The sequence below is a fragment of the Elephantulus edwardii genome, unplaced genomic scaffold, assembly GCF_000299155.1.
Source record: "Elephantulus edwardii isolate Elephantulus edwardi_28Jun2011 unplaced genomic scaffold, EleEdw1.0 scaffold00292, whole genome shotgun sequence".
Taxonomy (NCBI): domain Eukaryota; kingdom Metazoa; phylum Chordata; class Mammalia; order Macroscelidea; family Macroscelididae; genus Elephantulus; species Elephantulus edwardii.
In genome coordinates this window covers 1,642,606-1,662,110 of record NW_006400042.1, presented here as the reverse complement: position 1 = coordinate 1,662,110, position 19,505 = coordinate 1,642,606, and the positions used below count along the sequence as shown (strand labels likewise).

The 19,505-nt window shown below is 38.8% G+C and overlaps 2 protein-coding genes across 3 annotated transcripts in view; one reads left to right on the top strand and one right to left on the bottom strand.

Annotated features, from left to right (window-relative positions):
- The window catches only part of CENPP (centromere protein P), a 565,831-nt gene that overhangs the window by 299,420 nt on the left and 246,906 nt on the right, over positions 1 to 19,505 (bottom strand). The gene's annotated exons all lie outside the window — the stretch shown is intronic.
- The window catches only part of ASPN (asporin), a 42,491-nt gene that overhangs the window by 6,469 nt on the left and 16,517 nt on the right, over positions 1 to 19,505 (top strand). For both annotated transcript variants that reach the window (XM_006900719.1, XM_006900720.1), the window contains exon 2: positions 15,312 to 15,424. In XM_006900719.1, coding sequence (XP_006900781.1) covers positions 15,312 to 15,424 — 113 coding nt within the window. The remainder of the gene's footprint in view (positions 1 to 15,311; positions 15,425 to 19,505) is intronic.

Here is a 19,505-nt window from a genome sequence, read left to right as displayed (position 1 = left end):
ACTGAAGAGCAATGGTGTCACTCTGGAGACTAAGGTGTGTCTGATACAGGCCATGGTCTTTGCAATCACTTGTTATGCATCAGAGAGTTGGACAATTACTAGGGAGGCTAGAAGGAGAATTGATACCTTTGAGCTTTGGTGCTGGAGAAGAGTATCGAGTGTACCATTTACTGCTAAGAAAACAAACAGATTCATCCTGGGAAGGGTTATTACTGGGCTGCTGCTCTTTGGAGGCAAGGATTCTGAGGCTTCATCATACTTCGGACATGTTGTAAGGAGGGACCGGTCCTTGGAGAGGAACTTCATGATTGGGAGGGTGCAGGATGGGAAGCCCCTCTATGAGGTGGGTTGATTCAGTGACTGGGTTAATCAGGATGGGTGTGTCAGAGACAGTGTGACTGTCACAGGACAGAACAGGGTTTAGGGCTGCTGTACATAGGGTCGCTATGAGTCGCAAGTGACTCAAAGGAACATAACAACAACAACTCCTTTAGTTCTTTTATCTTGAGAAATTCCGAGCAGTCTTCCTTTCTGGTTTTGTAAGTCTTCGCATGCTTCCTTAAAATACTTTCTTTTTGTTACTTCATCTCTTTGTTTTAGATTTTCTACTTGAAGAGCAAGTTTCAGAGTCTCCTCTGACATTTATTTTGTGTTTGTTCGTTCTTGTCTTTGCTTTCTTTATGAATGATATCCTTTTTTTTTTAAGCTATTTACACCTTTAACTAGTGACCTTTGAAACAAATAATTCACGTTATTAGTTGGAGCCAAACGGAAAGTCCCCAAATCTTCCAAATTATCCAACTGGAGCAAAGTTTAAAATAGATTAAATCCACTATAGCCATAGGCCACAAATAACTCTACACACCCTTAACTAGTCAAGTTGGCTAGGAACTGGCTTCACTGACTCCAAGACCTAATTCCATCATTTTCATGGCATTCCCCAGTCTCTGCATTCCTCAATCTTATCCCAGGCTATGCCACCTGGCTAGGGACTGAAGTCTCCCCTTGGCCTATAACTTACATAGCCTACCGCCCAAGTGAGGTTTGAGAACTCCAGAACTTCCAGCTCGAGCATACTATTGCTCACTTGTTCAAGGTAGGAAATCTGAGATCCATTTAGGCTAAATACCAGTAAAACCAGGCACATTGGGACCGTGAACACCTCTGGGTTTTTCAGATTGTTGAGGTCTTTCACCTATGATGGCATTTCCATCTGTGGGGACGCCCCTTCTATCTTGTTGTGCACGAGCAAGTTGGAACTGACCCATACTGACACTCCAGCGGGTTTTCAAAGACAGTAAATCACACTGGAGGAGACTGTCCATCCTTCTGCAGACCAGCTGGTGAACTAGAAACTCATGCCTTTGGGATTGCAGTGCAGTTTCTTACCAGTTTCTAGGCCATGAAATCAATGGGAACTAGCTAGCATAGATGTTTTGCTTAACTGCCATAAATAATGTCCTTGATTATTCTTCAATTTATCTTTGGTCATTCTTGTTCAGTGTACCAAATCTCTTATTGAGATGCTTTTTAATTCACTTGAGATAAACTCAAGATTATAATTTGACTCCTGTGGACTTATTTTTCATTTTCTTAAATTTCAATTTGAAATTGCGCATGAGCAAGTGATGGTTTGGTTCATAGTTGGCCACTAGCTTTGTTGAAATGGCAGAAAATTAGTTTCTCCACCCTTTATTTTCCACAGATGCAGTCAGGTTCCAAAGTATCAAATCAGATGAGTTCTGCTTACATAACTGTCATTTATGGGTTTTTTTCTTTAGTATTTACAACAAATGTATTATTGAATGTATGAAATTCTTCCATACAACCTCTAGTCACATTTCTGTCACTAAGACTGTATTTTCTATCTACCCATCCTGCTTGTTTCCAAATACTGTGATCCAGTGTCCAATTATTATTAATGTTAATTTATGGTATTGCTTAATCAATTTCAAAATAGGTACAAATTCTCATTATCTTCATCTTTGGATTAGGGGGTAGAGGCTATATTTTAATAATAGATCTATTAACAGGAATTCTTTGTATATGTATGGATAGTGTGCAATCCCTAACAGCACTGCACTTCAGGACAGATCTTGAAATTTTTTTGTTTTTTAGATTTTTAATGAAATTTTATAAAGAACTTGGATTTCCTTTCACTGATTGTTGCACATTTTCCTCCCCGTCAGCCCTCCCACATAGTTCAATACTTTTCTGGGAAAAGAAAGTTCTTTTATTGTTAAACAGTCACACCACCACCACCACTGCCAACTGGACCACTTTACTATGAAACTCTTATTCTGGATTCTTTTCATGTCAATAATACATAATCATATATTTATTTTATATACTTCTCTCCCTCATCTCTTTCAATGATTTCATTGTTTATCCCCTCTTTTCTTAGTTTCTTCCCATCTCCCATATTAGTACTGTTCATTATAACAGTGCCATTATTCAGTATGTCTTTTTGTGACTAAGATAATTCACTCAGAATAATGTCCTCCATGATCACCCATTTTGTATACTATGTTTTTCAGCACTGCATAATATTCCATTGTGTGATTATACCATAGCTTCTTTATTCATTTCTTTGTTAATGGGCACATGGGTTGTTTCCAACTCTTTGCTATTGTGAACAAAGCAGCAATAAACATGGGTGTGTATATATCTGCTTGGTTGGCAGTTCTGGTTTCTTTAGGTTATATTCCCAGTAGTGGAACTGCTGGGTCAAATGGTATTCCTATTTCCAGCTTTTTGAGAAAATGCCATACTGCCTTCTAGAGTGGTTACACCATTTTACACTCCCACCAATAGTGAAAAGGGCTCCAGTTTCTCCATAACCTCACCAACATTTGTTGTTGGTTGCTCTTAAATTTTGCTTATCTTACTGGGGTGAGGTGATATCTCATAGTTATTTTGATTTGTATCTCTCTCAGAGCTCGGGATTTTGAACATTTTTTCATGTGCTCGTGGACATCTGAATGTCTTCTTTGGTGAAGTGTCTATTCATGTCCTGTGCCTATTTTGTAATTGGGTTGTTTATATTTATCTTATTATGCCATTCGAGTATTCTATGAATTCTAGATAAAACTCCCTTATCAGACATGTCATTCCCAAATATTTTTCGGCACTCTGTAGCTTCCCTTTTTAGCCTGTTGAAGAAGTTTTTGGATGTACATAAGGATTTGACTCTTAGAAGATCCCATTCATCTATTTTATCCTCTGCTGGTTGTAGGTTTTGCAGAATGTTTGGAAGATTGTTCAAGTTGTGGATTAGTGCTTCTAGGGTAATTCCAATCTTTTCTCTAACAAAGTTTAAAGTCCTGGGTATTAGTCCTAGGTCCATGATCATTTGTGTTGGTTTTTGTGTATGGAGTGAGGTGTGGATCTTGCTTGAGTTTTCAGCAGATGGTTTTCCAATGTTGCCAACACTATTTAAAAGGCTGTCGTTTCCCCACTTAACTAATTTCATCTCCTTCTCAAAATATCGGTTGACCATAGGTAGATGGGCTTATTTCTGGGTTCTCAGCTCTATTCCATTGATCTATATGTCTGTCATTGTACCAGTACCATGCTGTCTTAACCACAGCAGTGTAGTAGAACTTGAAATCAGGGAATGTCTGTTTCATTGACTATACAAAGGCATTTGGCTCTGTTAATCTCAATAAATTGTGGCTAACCATGAGAAAAATGGTTATCTCAAAGCACTTGATCATGCTTGTACAAAACCTTTACTTGGGCCAAGAAGCAGACCACAGAACGGAGCAAGGAAACATTGCATAATTCAAAATGAGGAAAGGAGTGTGTCAGGGATGCATCCTGTTTCCATATCTTTTAAATCTGTATGCGAAATAGATCATTTGGGAAGCAGGGCTTTATGAGGAGTGTGGTATCAGGATTGAAGGAAGACTCATTAACAACCTGAGATATGCAGATGACATAACCTTGCTTGCTGAATTTTAGGAGGACCTGAAGCACTTGTTGCAAAGTCAAGGATTGTACTCCTCAATATTTATTGAAGCTCAACATCAAGAAGAGAAAGATTAGATGGAGAAGAGTGGAGGTGGTTAACAACGACAGCTCACTCGGATCCAGAATCAACACTTTTAACACCAGCAGTCACAAAATCAAAAGAAACACTGTACTGGGAAAATCTACTGTCATCGACCTCTCCAGAGTGCTGAAGAGCAACAATGCCAATCTAGATATAAAGGTGCATCCAATCCAGGCCATGGTCTTCTCAATTACGTGTTATGCTTCAGAGCGTTGGACAATGACTAAGAATGACAGAAGAATAAATGTCTTTGAGTTGAGGTGCTGAAGAAGAGTCATGAACATATAATGGACTACCAAAAAAAAAAAATAGATCTATCTTAGAGAGGATGAAAACAAGTCTTTTTTTTGGAGGCTAGGATTTTGATGCTCTGCCTCATTTACTTTGGGCACGTGGCCAGGAGAGATCGATCCTTGAAGAAGGACAACATGCTCTGAAGGGTGATCGGACAGCACAGGAGAGGAAGACCCTAGATGAGATAGATTAATAGTGATTGGGGCGATGGAGGTTGGAATGTCACAGTTAGAAAGACTGGCTAAGGTCAGGGAAGGGTTCAGATCACAGGTGACTCATGGCACATAAAAACAACAACATACTATGACAAATTTGAGCACATCAAAGGCATCCACTTCGTAAGTAACACACCTTCGAAACTCTATGAACTTTGATAAATGTTGATAGATTTAGAAAGGCTTCCAGCCTTTTGTTCACAGGGTCACTACAAGTCTTGCTTGACTTGAAGCTAATCAACAACAATGTTTTGTAATTTTCTTTGGATAAGTCTTTTGTGTTTCTAGTTCAATTTACTCCCAAGTATTTAATCCTGTGATTAGCTATTGTGATGGGTATTGTTTATCTTAGTTCCAGTTCTATTTTCTCTTTGTTACTGTAGAGAAATCCAACTGATTTTCGTATTTTGATCTTGTATCCTGCCACATAGCTGAATTAGTCAACTATATCCAGTAGTTTTCTTGCTGAGTATTCAAGGTTTTCTAAGTACACTATCATATCATCTACACATAGAGATAATTTTACCTCCTCTTTGCCAATTTGGATACCTCTTATTACCTTCTCTTGTCTTATTACTACTGCTAAGATTCTAATATAACATTAAATACATGAGGTGTTGGGCATCATTGCCTAGTTCTTGTTCTTAAGAGGAATGCCTTTAACTTCTCTCCATTGAGAACAATGTTGGGTATTGGATTTTCATACATACTTTTTACTATGTTGAGGAAATTCCCCTCTATTACTATTTTGTTCTTTTAATAAGGAAAAGGTATTGCATTTTGTCAAAGGCCTTTTCTGCATTAATTGACAGGATCATGTGATTCCTGTTCTTTGCTATATTAATGTGATCAATTACAATGATTATTTTTCTTATGTTGAAACATCCCTGCATACCTGTTATGAATTCTACTTGGTCATGATGAATTATTTTTTTTTATCTATTGTTAGATTCTATTGTTCAGGATTTTATTCAGGATTTTGGCGTCTATGTTCATGACAGATATTGGCCTATAGTTTTCTATAGTTTTTTGGTGGTAGAATGAGTCTGTGAGAATTCTATCTTTTTCTATTTTCTGAAATAGTTTATGTACAATAGGTGACAGTTCTTCTCTGAATGTTTGATTAAATTCACTTGTAAAACCATCTGGACCAGGACTTTTTTGGCTGGAACTTGTTTTATTACCTTTTCAATTTTGTAATTACTTTTTTAAAAAATTTTATTTTACTATTTTGTGTGTGTGTCTGTGTGTGTGTGTGTGGGTACACCGTCATCAGATCTGACTGGTACAGGAGGAGATTGTTCCTCCTTCTCCAGCAGAGCATCTGGTGGATTTGAACTGTGCACCTCTGGGATTGCAGTACACCTTCTTGCCACTAGGCCACCAGAGCTCGCCAGTAATTACCTTTGGTAATGGGCCTGCTCAGGTGTTCAATTTGTGTGTGTGTGTCAGTTTAGGTAAGTTGTGATTGTCTAAGTATTTGTCCATTTCCTCTAGATATTCATATTTGTTTAAGTTTAGTTTTTCATAATATTCCATTGTTAACCTTTTTGTTTTAGTTGGTTCCATTGTGGCATTGCTCATTTCATCTTTTATGTGGATTACTTGTGTCTTTTCCTTCTTTTCTTTTGTTAGTTTTGCTAGTGGTTTATACAATTTATTGACCTTTACGAATAACAAACTCCTGGGGTTTTTTTGATCAGTTCAATTGTTTTACTGTGTTCTTTTTCATTTATTTCTACCTAAATTTTTATCATTATATTGAGGTTGTTTGGGTTTCTTTAGGGTGTTGGGTTTTCTTGCTATTCTTTTTCAATTTGTTGGAGATGTTGGATTAGAGAGTCAATGGTCATTTTTTCCTGTCTTTTAATGTGTTTGCTTATTGCTATAAATTGACCTCTAATTACTGCTTTGGCTGTTTCCAAGAGGTTTTTGGTTAAGTGGTATTTTCATTGTCATATCTTTCAAGATACTTTTTAATTTCATTTTTTATTTCTTCCAGTACCCATTCATGTTCAAACAAGGTGTTGTTTGGCTTCCAAATGTATTGCTTTTTTTCTTCTTTGTCCTCTTGTTATTAATTTCTAATTTTACCGCATTTGTGGTATGAGAAGATTCCTTGTAGTATTTCTATGCTTTTGAATTTATTGATTGTTGCCTTGTGTCTTAAAATGTTATCTATTCTGGAGAATGTTCCAGACACAATGGAGAAGAAGGCATTCTGTGCTTTTTTTTGGGGGGGGTGGGTGCATTAGCCTATAAATATCTATGAGATCAAGTTGGTTTATTCTGTGCTTTAATCCTTCAGCATCTTTGTTGAGTTTATTTCTGGAAGTTGTATCTTTAGAGTGGTGTACTGAAATCTTCAACTACTATAGTAGTGCTATTTCCTTTTTTCAGTTTCTTAACGTTTGTTTTATGTATTTTGCTGGTCTTTCATTTAGTGCATAGATACTTATGATTGTTATATCTTCATTTCCTATTGACCCCTTAATCTTTATGTAATTACCTTCCATGTCCTTCATGATGGTTTCTGCATTGAAATCTATTTTATCAGAAATTAAAAACACAATTCATGCTTTTTTTTCTGGTTGTCATTTGCTTGGTATATTTTCCCCCTCACCCTTTCATTTTTCAGGGGTGTCTTTTGTAGACAACACATTGATGGTCTTTGGTTTTTTTATCCCATCTCCTACTCCTTGTCTCTTCAGTGGTGCATTAAAACCATTTATATTCAGTGTGATCACTGAGAGGCAATGTTTCATTGCTATCATTTTGTTGAGTTCTTTTTGGTGGTGTTGCTTTGATCTATCCTGCTTTCTGTGGCACGTCTATAAGAAGGATATCTCTCATTATTTCCTGTAATGCTGGTCTCGTTTTGAAGAACGCCCTTAGGTTCTGTTTTAAAAAAAAATATCTCTTTCTCTCCTTTATATTTGATAGACAAAAGCACAGTTTAGGGCTGTTGTACATAGGGTCGCTATGAGTCGCAAACGACTCGACAGCACATAACAACAACAACAATAGTATTCTCGGTAAACAGTAGTGTTCTTTGAGTGTTCAACATATGTCATTCCACTGTGTTCCTTCTCAAATGGTTTCTGCTGAGAAATTGGCACTTAATCTTATTTGCTTTTCCTTATAGGCTACTCTTGGTTTTTCCCTCACTGTTTTCAGAATTCTCTCATCTTTGGTTCTGGCAAATTTTATTATGATAGGTCTTGGTGTTTTTCTTTTGGGGTCCATCCTATGTGGTGTTCTTCTCTCAGCTTCATATATTGAGTCACTGTATCGAAAGGAATTGGCAGATACAGAAGAATTTAATGAAATAGCATTTGAGGCAGAGCCTATGGTGATGAAGGCAGAAGTTCAAGGTGCTTTGAAGGAAATAGAAAAAATAAGGCCCCCGGAATAGATGGTATACCAATTGACATATTTCAGCTAACAGATGCTACCATGGATGGGGTCACCAAGTTGTGCCAAGAAATCTGGAGAACAACCACTTGGCCAACTGACTGAAAGAGGTCTATATGTGTTCCCATCCCAAAGAAGGGCGACCCAACTGAGTGTGGAAACTACAGAACAATAGCATTGATTTCACATGCAAGCAAGATTCTACTTAAGATTATCCAAAAACGACTGGCACAGTACATCAGCACAGAATTGACGGAAGTCCAGGCTGGATTTAGAAGGGGTCGTGGTACTAGGGATATTGTAGCTGATGTTAGATGGATCTTGGCTGAAAGCAGGGAATACCAGAAGAATGTCTATCTGTGTTTCATTGATTATGCAAAGGCATTTGACTGTGTGGATCATAACAAACTGTGGCTGACTCTGAGAAGAATGGGAATCCCAGAACATTTAATCGTGCTAATGCGAAACCTATACTTGGACCAAGAGGTAGTCATCAGAACAGAGCAGGGCAACACTGCATGGTTCAAAATTGGGAAGGTTGTACGCCAGGGATGTGTCCTATCTCCATACCTTTTCAACCTGTATTCAGAGCAGATTATCTGAAAGGGTGGGCTCTATGAGAAGTGTGGCATTAGGATTGGTGGACGATCTATCAACAATCCGCGTTATGCAGATGACAAAACTTTACTCGCTGAAACTGAGGAGGACCTCATGCACTTACTGCAGAGGGTCAAGGACTGCAGCCTTCAGTATGGACTGAGGCTCAATGTCAAGAAGACAAAAATTCTCACCACCGGACCAATCAGTAGCATCAGAATGAATGGCGAAGAGATTGAGAGTGTTCACAGCTTCAGTTTGCTCAGCTCCACGGTCAACACTCTTGGCACCAGTAGCCAGGAAATAAAAAAACGTATTGTGATGGGGAAGTCAGCAGTTAGGGACCTCTCTAAAGTACTCAAGAGCAACAGTGTCTCTCTGGAGACTAAGGTCCACCTGATACAGGCCATGGTTTTTGCAATCACTTGTTATGCATCAGAGAGTTGGACAATGACTAGGGAGAATAGAAGGAGAATTGACGCCTTTGAGCTGTGGTGCTGGAGAAGAGTATTGAATGTACCATGGACTGTCAATAAAACAAACAGATCCATCCCAGAGAGGCTTAAACCAGGCTGCTCCTTGGAGGCAAGGATTCTGGGGCTTCATCTGACATACTTTGGACATGTTGTAAGGAGAGACAGGTCTTTAGAGAGGGACATCATGCTGGGTAGTGTAGAGGGACAGCGCCGGAGGGGAAGACCCTCTATGAGGTGGATTGATTCAGTGACTGGGGTAATCAGGATGGGTGTGTCGGAGGCCATGAGACTGGCACAGGATAGAGCACGGTTTAGGGCTGTTGTACATAGGGTCGCTATGAGTCGCAAACAACTCGACGGCACATAACAACAACAACAACAACAACAACAACATTCTTCATTATGTCTAGGCAATTTTCTTCTAGTAATTCTTCCACAACATTTTTTTTCTTTACTTGCTTCTTCATTGAGATTGTTCTATAGTTTCCACACTCTTTTGGGTCACCCTTCTTTGGAATGGGAACAAATATAGATCTCTTCCAGTCAGTTGGCCAAGGTTGTTCTCCAGATTTCTTGGCACAACTTGGTGAGCATGTCCAGGGCAGCATCTGTTAGTTGAAATATGTCAATCAGTATACCATCTATTCCCGGGGCCTTATTTTTTGCCATTTCCTTCAAAGCAGCCTGAACTTCTTCTTTCATCACCATAGGCTCTTACTCATATGTTGTTTCATGAAATTCTTCTATGTCTGCCAATTCCTTTTGATGCAGTGATTCAGTATATTCTTTCCACCATCTTTTAATACTTGCTGGATCATTTACTATTCTGCAGAAAGTATCCTTGATTATAGCAACTCGAGGTTTGAGGCTCCGTCTAACATACTTTGGACATGTTGTAAGGAGAGACTGGTCCTTGGAGAAGGACACCATGCTTGGGAGGGTGGAAGGAGAGCGCAGGAGGGAAAGGCCCTCTATGAGGTGGATTGATTCAGTGACTGGGGTAAGAGGGATGGGAGTGTCAGAGACAGTGCGATTGGCACAGAACAGAGCAAAGTTTGGCACTGTTGTACATAGGGTCGCTATGAGTTGTAAGCAACCCGACGGCACATAACAACAACAATAACAACAATAACAACTTGCTTCTTCCTTTTCTGAGATTCTGATTATGTGTATGTTATTTCTCTTGATGGTGTCTCATATTATTCTTAGGTTTTCTTCCTTTTCCTTCCTTTTGGATTCTGCTTTTTGTTCTAGCAGATCAGTGGTGACAATTCTATCATCTATGTCACTGGTTCTGTGTTCCATCTCTTCAACTCTGTTCATGTGACTCTTCATCATATTGACAGCATCTTAAATACTGGAATTCATATTTTGGATTGTGGTTTGTTTTTCCAGAACCTCTAATGCCACCTTTGTTTTATCTTCATTGTTTTGGATTGTTGTGTTGTTGTTTTTTCAGCTCCTCCTGGTTTTTTATTGCAGTGTCCTGTAATTCTTCAGGTTTGTTTTTTACCCATTGAAATTATTCAATCATTGTCCTTTAAATTCTGTGTCAGAAAGTTTCATAAGACTTTCTGGCTTCAGGAAATCCATTGATACTATGTCACTTTTTTGTGTGTCACATCTTGCTTTGGGCTTGTGTAGGGGGAAAGGTAACCTGCTTCCTATGTGACACTGCTGTGGTAGAGTTTTTCATGCCTGAAGTGATAGCAGGTTCTTGATCTGAAGTCACTGTTCTAGAAGAGAGTGGAGCAGCCACCCTACCTGGGTTTTTATCAGTTTGAAAAATGGACTGTGGAAACAACATCCTCTGTCAGACAATTGTTGCAGCTAGGGTAGCAAAGCTACCCTGGGCTAAACGCAGTTGATGACTGGATGTGAGGATATCCAAGGGGGAGAGCATAGACCTGATTGGAAAACTTGAAGCCTTGATTTTCCCGTCAAGAACGAGGTCCAGTTGTCTCCCTCTCTTCTGATTGAGCTTAAGGTGTCCAACATGATCCAACCAAATAGCAGTGACCCCGCAACAGCCCCCTAGGTACCTCACTCAAGTTCTAGCATTGCTCCCAATGTGTGTCGGCAGCAGTGTTCTTGGTGCAGGCTGGCAGCATCGGGACCTAAGTTCCAGGAACAGGCCGGTGATGTTGGAACTGGAGTTCTGGGCTCACACTCACTCAGATTACAGCATTGCTGCTCACCCTGGCATGTTGCTGCCCGGTACACTGCTCCCCAGCACATGTGTCAGCAGCTCCCCAGTGCATATCTGGCATCAGACAGGAGTTTCCTGGCATAAGCATGGAGAAAGCCAGCAGCATCCCAGTGCATGCATGGCATCAGCAAGCCAAAATATTTTTTTAATTATTAATGCAAAATCTTTATTCTTCAATTTGTCATTTCTGGCATATTAGATCATGATGTTGTTGAGTAACAGAGTCAGAATGGACCTATAGTTGATCCTCGAGTAGGTTTTCAGAGGTAGTTAATCACATGGGAAAAGATTGCCTATCTTTCTCCTGTGGAATAACTGGTGGCCTTGAACCACAAACCTTTGGAATTGCAGCATAGCTTCTTGCAGCTAGGCCTCCAAAGCTCCCTTATTAGATAATGACTGATTAAAAGTGACCAGCATAGTCCACTTCAGACCACTAATAACTAACATGTTGATCTTTATGTGTTCTATTTAATTTTTTTAAACTTCCACTATTCCAATATTCATAACTTATACATTCCCATAATTAATAGGTGTTTAGAGATATGTTTCATTTTGATTGCTAGCACATCAGCAAATGAAGACCTTTCTCTGGATGTATGTTTTAGCCTATCCATGTCATTAAGGTAGACTCTTTTGTTTTTGTCCATTGAGGTTACTGGTAGATTTGAACCTCTGACTTTACATTTAGCAGCCCAACACACAACCAACTGCACAACCAGGTCTCCCTATGGTGATAGCAGGCTTGTCAAAATCTGTATCAACAATAGATTCTTTTATGCAGAACCTTCACCTTCCACAAGATCTTTCACTTCCTTTTCTAAAAACAATATAATCTACTACGCTCATAAAGATGGCAAAATTAATCATCTCTAAATGAAATAAATTTTCTCTCCACCCTGCTAATTTGATAAATTATTCCCTTTCCCCTCTGTTATTAATCATAAAGCATAAGTTTTTAAATAGATATGACTATAGAGGGTTGATATTAAAAATGTTTCATTATCTATTCAATGTAGGACTGTTGTTGTTGTTGTTGTGTACCATCAAATTGGAACCAACCCATAGCTGACCCTTTGGAAGGTTTTCAGAGGCAGTTAACTATAAGGTAGGAGATTCCCCATCCTCCTGCAGAGTGGCTAGTGGCCTCAAACTGCGTGCTTTCGGGACTGCAGTGAAGCTTCCTGACACTAGGCCACCAGAGCTCCATATTGTCCTTTTCTGACTGAGTAGAACTATCAAGTATAATAAGGCAGAGAGCTACTACAGGAATAATGCTTATCTCACTAAAAATACACTATTGTCTACAACTCATTTTTACACAAATTAATAAATAATATCAGTTGATGGGCAGTGTTATATATAAAAGTGATAGAAAATAGGTAGTAGAAATAAGTACTTTTTCTGTAAAACACTTCATAGACTTCATGTACTGTTGAACATACACAAGGTAAAGAAGGAGGTGGAAAAGAATTTCTTTTATCAGTAATCCTAACTTTTTATGGTATGACTCTCAGTAAATAAAGTATGTTCAGTTCAAAGGTGGACCATCTAATTAAAGCAAGAAAAGTAAGGAAGAAATAAACTACATATAGGTCTTGGTAATTTTTTTCTTTTTTCTATGTTTTTTTTTTAATCTAAGAGGGGGGAACAACCATTAAGTCTTTTAACCATCTAGTTAACACTTATTGAACATCTATACAAAGAGGAAATACACAGCTGTACTTAATTCTGAGTTGACAAAAACCAAAACAAACCTACTGCCACAGAATCAACTCTAACTAACAGTGCAGCTCCAGGAGAGAGCAGATATGCCCACTACATTTCCAAGCCTGTAAATATACACTGCACACTATCACCCCTTCTCCCCTGGAATAGCTGGTTGTTTTCAATTGCTCATCTTCTAGTAAGCAGTCAATTTCTACTTTTTAAGTTTTAACTTCTTGTTATGTGCCATAGAGTTGCCTGCAACTCATAGAGACCCTCTGTACAGCAACTCTGAAGCCTACCCTGTCCTGAGCTGTTGTTGTTCTTATGTGCCATCGAGTTGCTTGTGACTGATAGCAACCCTATGTACAAGACACACCTTAGTGCCCAGCCTAACGTTGTTGCTCTTCAGTACTCTTGAGAGGTCCCTCACAGCTGACTTTCCCAACGCAATTCATTTCCTGATTTCCTGGCTGCTGTTACTAAGACTGTTGAATGTGGAATCAAGTAAACTAAAACTGTTAACTATCTCAATCTCTCCACCATCCATACTGATACTGCCAATGGCCCAGTGGTGAGAATCTTTGTTTTCTTGAAGTTGAGCTTCAGTCCATATTGAAGGCTGCAGTCCTTGGCTTCTGCAGCAATCGCTTCAGGTCCTCCTCAGTTTCAGCAAGCAGGGTTGTGTTATCCGCATAAAGGAGCTACTCTCACTAATTCTGACTCACCAACTACCACTGCCTCATTTACTTTATCAATCCGTCTAATCTGGGGGCTTTCTTTTCTGCACTGTTCCTCCATCCTTCTAGGCACGATGTCCTTCTCCAAGGACCAGTTTCTCCTGGCCACATGCCAACAGTATATGGGACAGAGCTTCAAAATCCTAGCCTCCGAGGAGAAACATGGTTTCGCTCTCCCCAGGACAGACCTATTTGTTTTCTTGGCAGTCCATGTTATGTTCAAGACTCTTCTCTAGCATGACTCAAAAGTGTCAATTCTTCTTCAATTATCCTTAGTCATTGTCCATCTCTCTGATGCACAGCAAGTAACTGCGAAAACCAGGGCCTAGATTAGGTGCACCTTAGTCTCTAGACTGACATAGTTGCTCTTCAGCACTCTGGAGAGTTCCCTGATGGAGATTTTCCCAATGCAATTTGCTATATGACCTTAACTATGATAATATGGGTGGAAAACAGCTGTGAGTCAAATCACTTTACTTTCATAATCATCATTGGACAGATGAAAAATAAAAGTTAAAGGAGAGTGTGTAAAGATAAATTTTTATAAATCACAGAATCTTTTTCTGATTAGTTAACTAGTTAAAGAAAGTAAGAATAAAAATGTTGATGTGCAAGAAAACAATCTTACTTTTCTATTTGCAATATTATAGATGTTGAGCTTCTTAAAAGGCCCATTTGCTCCAGTTTGGCACTGTAACCACTAAAGATTTTAAAAGACTGGTACAAAAGTGAATCCCAGAGGCTCAGCCTCCATTGTCAGTTAGCTCCTAATATTTTATAACAGTTGCTCCAATTTATATTTGTTTAATTTCATATTTGGAGCTCTAGTGGTGTGGAGCTCTTGTGGTGTGGCATGTAAGCATTCAACTGCCAATCTAAAGGCCAGTGGTTTAACCTCTTCTACCCGTTCCAAGGGAGAGAAAAAACAGGCCACATGCTCCCACAAAGTCACGAGACTGAAAACCCTATGCCTTAGCTCTACTGTCTCAGAGGTCTCCTGTCTGAGTTATTCAGTGCTACTCTAACACAAAGAAAACAAGTGTGGGAGCTTTCACAAACATAAATTTACTTTCTGCCAGTATGAGGAAGTCTGAAATCAAGATGTTTAAGGCTGGGCATCATTCTTCTCCCTCTCAACTTTTTAGCTTGCTCTTGATCTCTCCTGAATCTCAAAAGAGATGGACTACACTACCAGAGTCTCATTACATACAAAAAGACATCTCCTTCACAGACATTGGAAGAGTCTGGAATATACAGCATTTATTTGGGAGGGGGACAGGTGTTATTTCTTTAATTCCAAACAATAGCTGTGAGTAAAAACTTATTCAGAGGCAGGCATTCAATCACAAAAAAATCAGCTCCACCTTGGAGCAGGTGGGCACTCACGCATGGAGTTACCTTAACAGATAAGCATGTAAGATACTTGTAAAATCAATCAGGTTCCTGATCCAGGACTTTCCAAGAAGGATGGTCATCATCAATAACAATGTTAAGTCTTTGTTGATTAATGGTGATCATGGATTTTAAAGAAAGTGTATTTTACTTGTGTTAAAAATCTTATCTTCAACATAATTTTCTACAATACAATGTGTGTTTATTTCTCAGGTTTGACCTCGGTTCCCAGAAACATTCCATTTGATACTCGAATGCTTGACCTTCAAAACAATAAAATCAAGGAAATAAAAGAAAATGATTTTAAAGGACTCACTTCACTTTATGTAAGAATATTACATTCTTATTTTCAAATATTCAAGTAAATAATATATATCATCACTGACATTAATGGTATTATCTTAGTGTAAGACTTTTATGTTCTTATTTCAAATATTTAAGTAAAATTTGCAGTATCATGATAGACAGTGAAGAGACTGAGATTGTTAATAGCTTCAGTTTCTTTGGCTCCACAATCAACATTCTTGGTACCAGCAGCCAGGAAATCAAAAGACAAATTGCACTAGAGAAAGTCTGCTGTCAGGGATTCTGCCAGAGTAATGAAGAGCAGTGATGTCAGTCTGCATACTAAGGTCTGATCTAGTCCATGGGTTTCACAATTACTACCTTTGCATCAGAAAGCTGGACAATGACTAGGGATGATAGGAGGAGAATTTATGCCTGTGAGTTGTGGTGCTGGAAAAGAGTATTGAATATACCATGGACTGCCAAGAGAATAAACAAGTCTGTCCTGGAGGACTTAAAACCAGGTTGCTCATTGAAAGCAAAGATTTTGAAGTTCTAATTCACATACTTTGGGCATTTTTCCAGGAGGGACTAGACCTTGGAGAAGGACATCATGCTCGGTAATGTGAAAGATCAGCAAAGGAGAGGAAGATCCTGACTGGATGACATGAATTCACACAGTGATTGCAGTAACAGACACAGCATATTGGAGACAGAGATTGGCCCAGGATAGAACAGGGTTCAAAGCTATGCATACATAGTTCATAGGGCTGCTATGAGTTATAGTCAACTACACAGCACATAACAACAACAATGACAATAATTCAATCGAAACAGTAAGCCAATCATTCAAGAGGCTCAATGAGGGAAAATGTGGCATTAGAATGGGAGGAAGACTCATCAACAACCAATGCTATGCAAATGACACAACTTTCTTTGTTGTTGAAGTAAGGATTTGAAGCACAAAGATCAAAGCCTTCAATATGGACATAATCAACATCAAGAAGACAAAAGTCCTCACCACAGCGCCAATATAAATTGCATGATAGATGGAGAAAAGACTGAAACTATCAAGTATTTCATAATGCTTAGATCCACAATCAACACCCTTGGCACGAACAGACAAGAAATCCAAATACATACTGCATTAGCAAAGTCTGTTGTCATCAATCTATGGTCAAATGATTTTTTACAAGGAGATAAAATCAGTTAAGTGAGGAAACTACAGCCTTTTTAACAAATGGTGTTGGAAAAATTGGAACAGTATCTGCAAAAGACTCAAGCAAGATCCACACCTCACTCCATATACAAAAACCAACTCAAGGTGGATCATGGATCTAGGACTAACACCAAGCACTATAAGCTTCCTTAAAGAAAAGCTTGAAAGAATGCTACAAGTCCTAATCTACAACATAAACAGTCTTCGAAGTATCCTGAAAAACCTACAACCAGGAGAAGATAAAATAGATGAATGGGATCTTATAAGAATCAAACCTTATGCACATCCAAAAACTTCTCCAACAGGGTAAAAAGGGAAGCCACAGACTGGGAAAAAGTATTTGGTCATGATATATCAGATAAGGGACTTATATCCAGAATTTATAAAATACTTGAGCACCACAACAAGATAAAGGTAAATAATCCAATAGAAAAATGGGCACAGGATATGAACAGACACTTCACCAAAGAAGATATTCAGATGGCCAACAAGCACATGAAGAAATGTTCAAAATCTCTAGCTCTAAGAGAGATGCAAATTAAACAACTATGAGATATCACCTCACACCAGTCAGAATAGCAAAATTTAACAGAACAGCAAGCAACAAATGCTGGTGAGGTTGTGAAGAAACTGCAACCCTTATTCACTGTTGGTGGGAGTGTAAAATGGTGCAACCACTGTGGAAGGCATTATGGCGCTTTCTCAAAAAGTTGCAAATAGAGATACCATTTGACACAGCAACTCCACTACTGGGAATAAACCCCAAAGAGACCATAACTGACATCCAAGCAGATATATGCACACCCATGTTTATTGTGGCTTTGTTCACAATAGCAAGGAGATGGAAACAACCTAAGTGCCCATCAACAAACAAATGGATAGAGAAGCTGTGGTATATTCACACAATGGAATCCTATGCTGCATTGAAAAACAAGGAACTCATTCAATATTATTCAAAATGGGTGGCCCTGGAGGACATGATGCTGAGTAAAGTATCCCAGTCAAAAAAGGACAAATACTGCATGGTGCCACTGTTGTAAAACAGGACTGACATCAGGTTTTGGGGGAGACTGAGAAAGATGGGTTCAATAATGTATACTGCATTGAAACAGATGAGGGAGAAAACTGTTTAAGAGGGATATTTGATTAGGTATTGTTGTCATGACAGGAGTCCAGAGTGAAGGCTGCACAGTGGAGTGTACCTGGGGGAGGGCTTGTAAAACAATGAAAGAATTTTTCTTTTACTTATCCAAGAGAGGGGAGGGTTGGGAGGGGAGAAAAGTACAACAATGAATGAATAGAAATCCAAAGTCTCTGTAAATTTTCATTGAAATTAATAAAAAAAAATACACCCCCCCCAAAAAAAAAGTCTGTTGTTAAAGTCTGTATCTGAAGCAGAGAGGAGCAATGATGTCAATTTGAAGACTCAAAGTGATTTTGAGCTATGGTCTTTTCAATAGCTTCTTATGCCTCTGAGAGATAATAAATGAAATTAACAAAAGAAGAACTGATGTCTTTGAACTGTGGTATTGGAGAATACTACTAAATATTCCAGGGACTGCCAAAAGAACTGACAGATATATCTTGATACAGCCACAGTGCTCCTTAGAGGGAAAGATGCTGAAGTTACAGTTTACATATTTTGGGTGCATTGTGAAGGGAGGCTATTCTTTAGAAAGCAACATTATACTTGGAAAGATGAAGGGTCAGAGAGAGGTAGACCCTTGGTGAGGTGGATTAACACAGTAACTGTAGCTAAGGGGGACAGTATGTCAGAGATAATGAGGATGTCACAACATAGGACAATGTTCAGATCAGTTCATCAGGTCACTTTGACTGGTACTTGAGTGGATGGTATATAACAGCAACAATATGGTTGGCCAAAAGAACAAACAAGTAGTCTTGAATGAGGTGCAATCAGGGTGCTTCTTAGAGACAAGGACGGTGAAACTTCATCTCACATACTTTTGGCATGTTGTCAAGAGGTGCAGGTCCTTGGAAAAATACATCATGCTTAGAAAACTAGAGAAAAGAAGCCCGTTGGTGACATGCACTGACACAGAGACTGCAATCATGGGCTTGAACATCGTGGAGAGTACAAGAATGACACAGAACAGGGCAAGGCTTCAATCTATTGAATTGTCAATTTGACAGCACCTAACTAAAACAACCTGCAGGGACAACCTAAGCAAGTCACTTCTATTTACTGTGCCTATTTGCTTCTAACGAAAATGTAGTCATTACTTCTGCAATAAAATGGTTCACAAATATCTCTGTGATCTACAAAGTTTTAAAATTTCTCTCCTTTGCTACACTGCAATCCAAGAGGCGCATACATTTCGAATCCATCAGATGTTCTGCAGGAGAAGGAGAAACAATCTCCACCTGTACCAGTCAGATCCAATTCGATGGTACACACAGAGAAAATAATAAAATAAAATTAAAAAATTTTAAATTCCTCCCCTTTACTTTCTTATATAACCAGAGGAAAGTAGAACGAACTCTTAAATTATATTAAACATTAAGTATATTTTTACGAGACTTGGTAGCTAGTCTCAGGTGTAATTTATTTTTAACAGTGTTATATCTAAAAGAAGGATAAGAAAGAATGCCGAAAAGGGTCTAGGTTGAGCTAAAGAAACAGTAAAAAGGACTTTTAGCTTAAATACAAAGTGTTTTATTTCTTCAGAGGGGGGAAAATATTAACTTGGAATAATGGTAGTATATTGTTGTTGTTATGTGCTGTTGAGTCGTTTGCGACTCATAGCGACCCTATGTACAATAGCCCTAAACCCTGCTCTATCCTGTGCCAATTGCATTGCCTCTGACACACCCATCCCGATTACTACAGTCACTGAATCAAACCACCTCACAGAGGGTCTTCCCCTCCTGTGCTGTCCCTC